General features: G+C 39.8%; 1 protein-coding gene across 3 annotated transcripts in view; it reads right to left on the bottom strand.

Annotated features, from left to right (window-relative positions):
• RNF214 (ring finger protein 214) overlaps positions 1 to 10,312 on the bottom strand; it is a 53,759-nt gene that overhangs the window by 8,912 nt on the left and 34,535 nt on the right. For all 3 annotated transcript variants that reach the window (XM_040258070.1, XM_040258072.1, XM_040258071.1), the window contains exons 7-14: positions 2,960 to 3,056; positions 2,682 to 2,770; positions 2,000 to 2,090; positions 1,698 to 1,796; positions 1,135 to 1,511; positions 868 to 1,000; positions 416 to 520; positions 42 to 137 (exon numbers count right to left, since the gene is read on the bottom strand). In XM_040258070.1, coding sequence (XP_040114004.1) covers positions 42 to 137; positions 416 to 520; positions 868 to 1,000; positions 1,135 to 1,511; positions 1,698 to 1,796; positions 2,000 to 2,090; positions 2,682 to 2,770; positions 2,960 to 3,056 — 1,087 coding nt within the window. The remainder of the gene's footprint in view (positions 1 to 41; positions 138 to 415; positions 521 to 867; positions 1,001 to 1,134; positions 1,512 to 1,697; positions 1,797 to 1,999; positions 2,091 to 2,681; positions 2,771 to 2,959; positions 3,057 to 10,312) is intronic.

Genomic DNA, 10,312 nt, shown 5'->3' with positions numbered 1-10,312 from the left:
AAAAGGAAGAGCAGAAAAAGAGGAAGGGCTGCAGCACCCACCTCCTTGTGCAGCACGTGGGTACATGTCATCGGATGCAGCTCGCTGGGCTGGACGAGTTTCTGGCACATTAGACATAGTTTACAGGTGGCTGGAGCCTGCACAGCAGAGGAGGGACCGTCAAAAGAGGGAGGAACCTCTGGGTCTCCTTGCCTTTTATGCCCATGATTCCATCTACAATTTCCACGTAGCAAAAAGATTTTACACCACAGAAAGAAAAGTTCAAATACAGAGTACTTGCATTTTCCCAGCCTGGGCTACCAACAACCCAGCTAAGGAGATAATGGTTTCTTCCTGGACTCCACCTATAAATCCACTCCCTCCTCGCCACCCCCAGCTTCTCCAACATCCCAGTTTTCAAAGAAAAGAGTCTTACATGTGAAGACCTCCCAGGATATGAAACTTGGGCAGAAGGCAAGAACATTGGGGTACTGATTTGGGCCAGTGGAGCAGGGTACAGGGCCCGGATCCGACCAAGTGGCTGTGGGCAGAAACGTTGTCAGAGTGAGGCAGGAACATCTGAGTAAAAGGGTGTTACCAAAAGGAAATCATTCATTTCTCAGCCCGGCAAAGGAAGAAAGCAGGCCAGATACCCCTAGCTGCAATGCTGCTTCTCACCCCAAATTTTTCTGAAATCTGCATCTTGCCTCAACATCCCAACAGTTCTGCTGCTGCTGCTAAGTTGCTTTAGTCGTGTCCAACTCTGTGCGACCCCATAGACGGCAGCCCACCGGGCTCCCCCGTCCCTGGGATTCTCCAGGCAAGAACACCAGAGTGGGTTGCCATTTCCTTCACAGGTCTGAGATCCCCCCAAATAGCTTTTCTTACCTGAGTACTCGCCGCCACCCGCTCATGCTCTGCCAGTCGTGCGGCTACCAGCTGGATCAACTCCTCCATGGTCAGACCTGCCATGGTCGTACGTGCTGTCTTGATTTGCTGAAGAATGTTGGTCATCTGGGCCCTAAGAAAGAGAGATGTTGAGGGGGAGAAATTTTCTGCTACCCTCATGGGGAATATCTATGAAACCTCTCCTATTTTAACCCATAAATATTTCTCTGGAAAACAGTTTTTAAATTAATCCTTAAAGATACTTACTTATTGCATTGTGGGAACCGAGTCAGCAACTTCTCCAGAATCTTCTCCAGTTTGTCTACTGGTTGGGGCCGGGGCGTTTCAGTAGAAGCCTTAACAGCACCCAAGCCTGGAGGCGGCGGGATGGAGGCGGCAGGGGGCACGTGCGGACCATGGGGGCCGACAAGGGGACCCAAGCTGGGGCTATTTCTCCCATGGGAGCCAGGAAGGGGTGGGGAAGGCTGGTTGGGCTGGGAAAGGGCAGGGTTCAGGATTGGGAAAGACAAGGACCGGGGATCTGCACTGGGCATAACCATGGGCACTGTGACCTGCCCAATGGAGAAGGGCATCCGAGGAGCCAGAGAGGGACTGGGCTGAAACACCTGAAGCATGAAGTCTGTCTGCAGAAGGGAAGAGGTGGCAGATGAGAGGGAGAGAAAGAAAACAGAAGTTTAGGAAACTGAAATCAATAAGCAACTCTTCCTGTACCAAATAAGGACATCCAATACCTTCATAAAAACAAGGGAAAGATTCTAGGCCCCGCCACCAACATGAAAAAGTAGACTCGCCAGAGCCAGCACACTTACCTCTGATGGGGGTGGAGGCAGGGTGGGGGTAGGGATCTGAGGAAGGCTGCTCAGCTTGGCTCCATTCCTCACAAGCTGGATGTGATTATTAAATTGGTCCTAGGAAAGAGAGAAGAGCAAGCGTTATCCTTTACTGCTGAGCAGAGTGAGGCTCTCTATACAGAGACCAGCATCCTGTATCAGGAAGACAAGAGGAGTGGTAGAACAGGCCCTGAGGGCAATGCAAGTGGTCCTGCCCTATGGCCAGGAATGTGCAAGCACAGATGAACTCCAGCTCAATGATCACCCATCACTACACTTACCCGAACATTCTTTTTCATTATCCGAACTCCATTCAGTCTTGTCTCCCATTCCTGTTTGGAACGAACTGTCTCTAGTGTTGGGGGAGTTGACCTTTCAAGAAACCAACAGTGATTTACAGAATTAAAGAGAGTCCCATTCCTGACTCTTTCAGATAGCAGAAGAATAGCTAGAGAGAAGGGCCTGCAGAGAAGAGGTTGCAACAGATACAGGAGAAGGCCATGGTCCTAAGTTGTTTGCCTCACTTTAACTCCAGCATCATGGAAGCCAAGTACTGGAGAAAGAGGACCCACCACAGAGAGAGGGCTCTCATCTGGCTGAAAATGCCATAGGGGTCTCCAGACTTCATGGCAGAAAGAGGACAAATGACTGTATAAGAAACATATCTCCAAAGACATTTGTTACACTTGACAGAGTAAGAGATACTGTTTATTCAATTCAAAATAATACAAGAAAAAGGACAAAACTATAAAACTGTAGAAAGAGAAGAGCCAGAGAGTGTGTAAGTTTAGAATATGGAAAGAGAAATCACTGAACAAAATACTGTCACACAAAGATGATTTGCCGTGAAGACAGAATATGTGCCAGACTAGCAGGCCTAGGGTTTCAAAGCCCTAAAAAGAAATTCCCCACAAAACACAAAACTGCAGGGCCATTAAAACCCTAGGAACACAAGGTACTCACTTGAGGTAAGTAAGGTGTAGCTCTGCCTCTTTTTCTGCTTCTTCTAGTTTCAATACCAGCAGCTCTTTCCGACTCTCTAATGATAAGATCTAAGGAAATCACACACACACACACGCTTTATTAATTTTACACACACAAAGCTACCCCTAGGTAGTTAAAACAATGTTTAATGGCGCTATGGTAGGATACTTATATGGCTTGGTGTATAACACCATATTAAAAGTATGTACCACCTGGAAGCCCCAAATCCAGACCTTCAACACAATGGCTCTTCTCACCTCTGCCTTCCAGGCCCGTTCTGTCTCTTCCATAATGTTCCGATTTATTTCACCATCTTGATTCTTGAGTCTATCCAGTTCCATTTCCCACACTTCTCTGTAAGATAAGAAACAAATGGAGATGTGAACATTTATACTTTCAAATGTAGGGTGTTCATACAATTTCAGACCACTTTAAACATTATTTGTATTTATCTATAGTTAACACTTAGACTGATAAAGTCAACTTGTGTAATAGATGCAACTAGGAGGGTATATTCTTCCTTAATCTATATGTGTTGTCCTCCTCAAATAAACTTCCTGCCAGAGGAAGAATTCTCTAATAGTTAGACAAAGACTTATAGTTAGATGTATTCTCCTAATATAGCTAATATTCCTCAAGTGAAAAAATATATGAAAAGTCAGAATCCTCTTACCATAACAATATGTGGAATATGTTATGAGGTCAATCAAGGATCCATTTAGCCTACTAGATACTCTGACAATGAGATAATTGTAGGAAAACATGTCAGCTGCGTTCTGTGAATGACGTTATTCTGAAAGATTATAAGTGTTCATCCAATACCTCTAACTTTCACTAAGTCATTTGTCAACTACGGTAACACTTACATTAGAAAAAGTCTCTTACTATGTCAGTGGGGGGCATCCCACAAATTCACACACAAAAATCTTTTCCTCTGGGCATGTGGGAACATTATCTCATTGGGATCCAGTAAGACAAAAAGAAATATTAGCAACCACAACAAAAATGGTTAAGGAATTCTTAAACAGTCATAAAAATGGTCAACCTTATAATATCTTCACTAGCCTGTAAGATATGTATCTGATTTCACTTCATTAAGAGGTACTAGCTGCAACCCATGCTAGGAAAAAAAAAAATCAGTTGGCCATAATAGATGATCAAAAAATTTCTTGGTAGAACAGAAACCAATGAGTATGTTTTAACTCTTTAAATGCTTGGTTTAATTTCTCTCAAGTCCCATGCTGCTGTTATTTTGCATAACCGGTTTAAGGAATCAATGGTTCAAATGAATAAATCCTACTAGATCATACAAGTCTGACTTGCTGCAGGTCCCAAGATGTTTGCATTTTACATAATTTAAAATTTTAATTTTGCTTTTGGTCATGTAAATAATACAGATTATAAAAAGTTAAGAAAATACAAAACAGAACCTACTGATTCAAAAAGATAATATGTATCCCAAAGTTCAGAGCAGCACTATTTACAATAGCCAAGACATTGATGCAACCTAAGTGTCCTCCACTGACGGATGGATAAAGAAGATATGGTTTATATATACAAAGGATATTAGTCAGTCATAAAAGAGAATGAAATAAAGTTATATGCAGCAACATGGATGGACCTAGAGGTTATCATACTAAGTGAAGTAAGTCAGACAGAAAAATGATACCACTTACATGTGGAATCTAAAAAAATGATAAAAATGAACTAATTTACAAAACAGAAACAGACTCACAGAGACAGAAAACTTATGGTTATCAAAGGGGAAGGGGGAGGGGCTGATAAATTAGGAGCCTAAGATTAACAGGTACATATTACTTTATACAAAATAGATAAACAACAAGGTCCTATTATATAGCAAAGGGCACTGTATTCAATATCTTATAATCACCTATAATGGAAAAGAATCTGAAAAGAATATACATACATATATATGTAAAACTGAATCACTTTGCTGTACACCAAAAACTAACACATTATAAATCAACTATACTTCAATTAAAAAGCAGAGTCTCACAGACCTCACGAATGAGCTTATAGTTGTCTGGGGGGAAGGGATAGTTAGGGAGTTTGGGATGAACTGTACACACTGCTACATTTAAAACGCATAACCAACAAGAACCCACTGTATAGCACAGAGAATTCTGTGGTAGCCTGGATGGGAGGGGAGTTTGGGGAAGAATGGATATATGTAGATGTATGGATGAGTCCCTTTGCTATTCACTTGAAACTATCATAACATTGTTTGTTAACTGGCTATATCCTAATACAAAATAAAAAGTTAAAAAAAAAAAAAAGAGAGTGTCTAATACAGATGTCCCAACTCTTCTACTTACTGCTTGAATGACCCTTGATAAGTTAATCTTTCTAAGGCTCAGTTTCTTCATCTGAAAAATGAGTAGAATGTATGGAGAGTTCACTGAGAAAACACATATAAAGAATTTAACAGGGTGCTTAGCACATGGGAAACATCCAACAAATTGCTCTACAACTGCAACTGCTCTACTCACAAAAAATCACTATTATACGTCTTTCCAGTCTTTTAAAATAAATATTTGTGTGCATATATATATATGTATGTTGCTGTTGTTTAGTTGCTAAGTCATGTCTGACTCTCGCAACCGCATGGACTGTAGCCCGCCAGACTCCTCTGCCCCTGCGATTTCCCAGGCAAGAATACCTGAGTGGGTTGCCATTTACTTCTCCAGAGGATCTTCCTGATTCAGGGACAGAATCCATATCTCCTGCACTGGCAGGTGGATCCTTTACTGCCTAGCCACCAGGGAAGCTCATATATATAGATATGTAACATATAAATCCATTATGTACTTTTTTCAAACAAAACCTGTGATTTTATGTTACGTTTTCATTCTATTTTTCCATATCATTAAAATATTCTTCAAAAATGTGATTTTAAAATAACTATCCATTATACATATATTTCATTATTTATTTATTCTCTCAAGTTATTTTTAAATTTCACAATTATAAATATTATAATGAACATCTGTACATGTGTACTAACATAGGTTGATGATAAAAGTAATGTATTTAGATTTGAGAGGGAGTTTCTTATAGCAGTTAAGAGCATAGCTCACAGCTCAAACCCAGACCCTATTACTATCTATTCAACCTCTGGCAAGCTACTTAATCTTTCTGTGTCTTATTTTCCTTGAGTAAAATGGAGACAATAAAATCATCTACCTTCCACATAGGGCTATTATGCAGATTAAATGAGTTAATACATGTAAAACAGAACAGTTTCTGACATATAGTAAGAACTTAATAAATGTTAGTTATCATTTGGATGTTAGAACATCTTCCTTCAGAGAAACTAAAATATATGAATACATATTTTCCACCACAAGTGGAGAGAAGCAGATACTAAGTGTCTTGTAAAGTAACATAGAGATAGCACTAAAAATTAAGATCTTGAGTCCTCAGCCCAAATACTCTCCTTTCAGAATATATTATACTCCAAATAAGGCAAAAGGAAACAAAGCAAATACTGGTGGATAAGGTTAATATAGACAGGAGTCGGTTGTCCCAAATTTGAGGTAGGTTATGAAGTCCTTTTCTCTGAACTGAAGCTGTTGAGTTGGCCAAGAAGTTCATTCAAGTTTTTCCATACAATTGTACAGAAAAACCTAAACAAACTTTCCGGCCAATCCACTAATACAAACCAATACAGAATGTATGAGTCAGACAAAAACAGAAAAAAAACTTTACCCTGAGATGTAATGCAAACTTGTTTATGAGACTCGAATCCTTACGTGATTTAACTCAATATCTGCTAAGCAGCCTACAAAGTGCTACTGCAGCTGCTGCTAAATAGCTCAGTGGTGTCTGACTCTGTGCGACCCCATAGACGGCAGCCCACCAGGCTCCCCCATTCCTGGGATTCTCCAGGCAAGAACACTGGAGTGGGCTGCCATTTCCTTTTCCAATGCAGGAAAGTGAAAAGTGAAAGGGAAGTCGCTCAGTCATGTCTGACTCTTACTGACCCCATGGACTGCAGCCCACCAGGCTCCTCCGTCCATGGGATTTTCCAGGCAAGAGTACTAGAGTGGGGTGCCATCGTCTTCTCCAACAAAGTACTAGGAAAGTGAAAAGAAAGTGTGAGTTATGTCGGACTCTGAGACCCCATGAATTTCTGCTAAAAGCTGGGGATAGAAGGATGCTTAGTTCCTGCCCTCAAGTAGCTCACAATTCAGTAATCATCCAAGTGAACAAAAGGAACAGGAAATTCTGCACAGATCAAATAGCATGTGCAAAGGCCAAAGAGAACGAGAGCACCAAGCTGAGGAAAGAGTCCAGGTAGGCAAGGAGTATATAAGTAGTCCAGGCTGGGATACAGATGAGAGTGTCACGGGCATAGAGATGGCAGTATGAGCCCTAAGTAAGGAAGAAATAACCTGGAACAGCAGTTTGAAAAACACAGTTCACCATTCACAAAACCCTTTGAGGGCCTGGTCTATGAAGCAAAATTCATTTCATGACAACACTACATCTATTTGCTTTTTTCACTCTCATTCTTTTATGAGTCTACAGTGGAGTTTTCCTGACGCTACACAGCATGTAATGATATCATCACTCTAGTGGCTAGTGGAGTATATGTTTCTGTAGTCTAATGTTTTCTAGTATTTTCTAAGGTAGTAGGCTTAGGATATAATTCAAGTTGTTTTCCTCCTTAGTACTTCTGTTTGGGCTCTTATAATTATCTTCAGTTACACTTGCTATAATCTCATTATTATCCAATAAATCATTACTGCAAAATTTCAAAGTTCTCCACACATCAGGTAGAAACAAGTACTTTTTGTTATTTTGCTTTGCAATAATACTTTTTAAATTTGGGGGAAACTCTTTAATTTTTCAGTTCAGTTCAGTTGCTCAGTTGTGTTCAACTCTTTGCAACCCCAAGGACTGCAGCACACCAGGCTTCCCTCTCCATCACCAGCTCCAGGAGCTTGCTCAAACTCATATCCAATGAGTCGGTGATGCCATCCAACCATCTCATCCTCTGTTATCCCCTTAACCTCCTCCCTTCAATCTTTCCCAGCATCAGGGTCTTTTCGAATGAGCCACTTCTTCGTATCAGATGGCCAAAGTATTGGAGCTTCAGCTTCAGCATCAGTCCTCCCAATGAATATTCAGGACTGATTTCCTTTAGGATGGACTGGTTGGATCTCCTTGCAGTCCACGGGACTCTCAAGAGTCTTCTCCAACACCACAGTTCAAAAGCATCAATTCTTTGGTGCTCAGCTTTCTTTATGGTCCAACTCTCACATTCATACGTGACTACTGGAAAAACCATAGCTTTGACTATATGGATCTTTATTGGCAAAGTAATGTCTCTGCTTTTTAATCTGCTGTCTAGGTTTGTCATAGCTTTTCTTCCAAGAAGCAAGCATCTTTTAATTTCATGGCTGCAGTCACCATCTGCAGTAATTTTGGAGCCCCCCAAAATAAAGTCTATCACTGTTTCTGTCGTTTCTCCATGTATTTACCATGAAGTAATGGAACCGGATGCCATGATCTTAGCTTTTTGATTGTTGAGTTTTAAGCCAGCTTTTTCACTCTCCTCTTTCACTTTCATCAAGAGGCTGTTTAGTTCCTCTTTGCTTTCTGCCATAAGTGAGTGAAAGTAGCTCAGTCGTGTCCGACTCCATGGACTGTATAGTCCATGGAATTCTCCAGGCCAGAATACTGGAGTGGGTGGCCTTTACCTTTTCCAGGGGATCTTCCCAACCCAGGGATTGAACCTAGGTCTCCCACATTGCAGGCACATTATTTACCAGCTGAGCCACAAGGGAAGCCCAAGAATTCTGGAGTGGGTAGCCTATCCCTTCTCCAGCGGATATATTGACCCAGAAATTGAACCAGGGTCTCCTGCACTGCAGGCGGATTTTTTACCAACTGAGCTATCAGGAAAGCTCTTCTGTCATAAGGGTGGCAGAAATTTTTAAATTATACCTAATGCATATTATTTTAGAATTTATTTTTTCTAAAATAAAAGAAAATTTATTTGTAATTTTTCATTTATTTTTAAGAATCATTGACTCTGGAATTCCCTGGCAATCCAGTGATTAGGATTCTGCACTTTGACTGCTGAGGGCATAGCTTCAATCCCTGGTTGGTGAACTAAGATTCTGCAAGCTGCCTGGTACAGCTGAAAAATTTAAAAAGAAAAAAAAAGGGAGGGGGGTGGGAGGGGGGCTCATGTTTGGGAACACATGTACACCTGTGGTGGGTTCATGTCAATCTATGCCAAAACCAATACAGAATTGTAAAGTAAAAATTAAAAATAAATAAATAAATTAAAATTAAAAAAAAAAAAATAAAATAAAAAAGAAAAAGAAAAAAAAAAAAAATCATGGACTCAAAACAGGGAGATTAGAAAACTTACTTTCTCAACCCACAGCTGCAATACATACATTTAAAGATCGCTAAAATAGATATAACTGGCCTAGAGTCTCTGACTCATGGAAAGGAATCTACTCCAAAAAAAACTGGGCAAAATTATATATAAGAAACCACAGTATGATAAGAGCCATTTTTCTTTCTCTTGACTTTATAGATGTTAATAATTTAGCTAACTGTATCTTAAGCAACAGAACATTTTCTAATTATATTATGCCAGTTAAGTTACAGTGACATTTTGAGATCAATTATTCAGAATTTAAAGTAGTTGAATATTTTAAATGCAGATGTGATGAATCTTTACAATTCTTAAAGATTGTTAACACCTTTCAATCTAGAAATGAAAAAGCCATTGAACTATCTTAGGGTAAGTGACTGAACTTCCTTAACTGGAGAAGCACAACTTGGTACAGCTGACATTGCTACATGCCTTCTGAATGAAGTCAGTAAAATAAATCATGGCAGTGCCCCTCTTTTAATGATATACTTTCAATTCACCAAATAAAAGATTCTGCTGCAAATCTGAAGACTTGATTACCATCTCATCTGCAGAACCAGAATTTTACTTTACAAACAGACGAATCCATAGACAAGATGAGACCTGCCATTTTGTTTATATTCATCTAGCACTGGCACCAGTTAATCACTGACAGTGATGTCGTGTATGAATTCTTAGTAACAAACACAAGTGATGTTGATATAATCCAAGATGAATATAACTGTGTTGAATCTCATGGTTTATCTTAGAACAACTGTGCAGACACTTACTTTGCACTTACTAATATGAAAATTACAGTGGATACAAACATTGGCACCATATACAAATGAAGTCAGTGGCATCAAATTACACTACTAGTCACTGTATTCTTTGCTGCCACACATGCAGTTGGGGAAGGGGCAGTTTTACTTCAGTACGCCTTGACAAAGCCATCAAAAGTAATAATTTTATTAAATTTCAACCTTAAACATATATATTTTTAATATTCTGTTTATGAAATGCTACATGCAAAAATACTACAGTTGTCTTGAGGAAAAGCACACGTGAGCCTGTTTGAGTTGAACCAGCCTCTTTTTTCATATAAAATCATTTTTACTTCAAAGAACAGCTGACATGCTCTTGAAAATGAAAAACTCTTGTTATTTCAAAGGAAACAACTGACAGTGTTTGTTGCCAACAATAACATTTGAGC

Source organism: Oryx dammah, unplaced genomic scaffold, assembly GCF_014754425.2.
Source record: "Oryx dammah isolate SB20612 unplaced genomic scaffold, SCBI_Odam_1.1 HiC_scaffold_17, whole genome shotgun sequence".
Taxonomy (NCBI): domain Eukaryota; kingdom Metazoa; phylum Chordata; class Mammalia; order Artiodactyla; family Bovidae; genus Oryx; species Oryx dammah.
The sequence above is the reverse complement of the archived record's forward strand: the minus strand, read 5'-3'. Positions and strand labels throughout refer to the sequence as shown.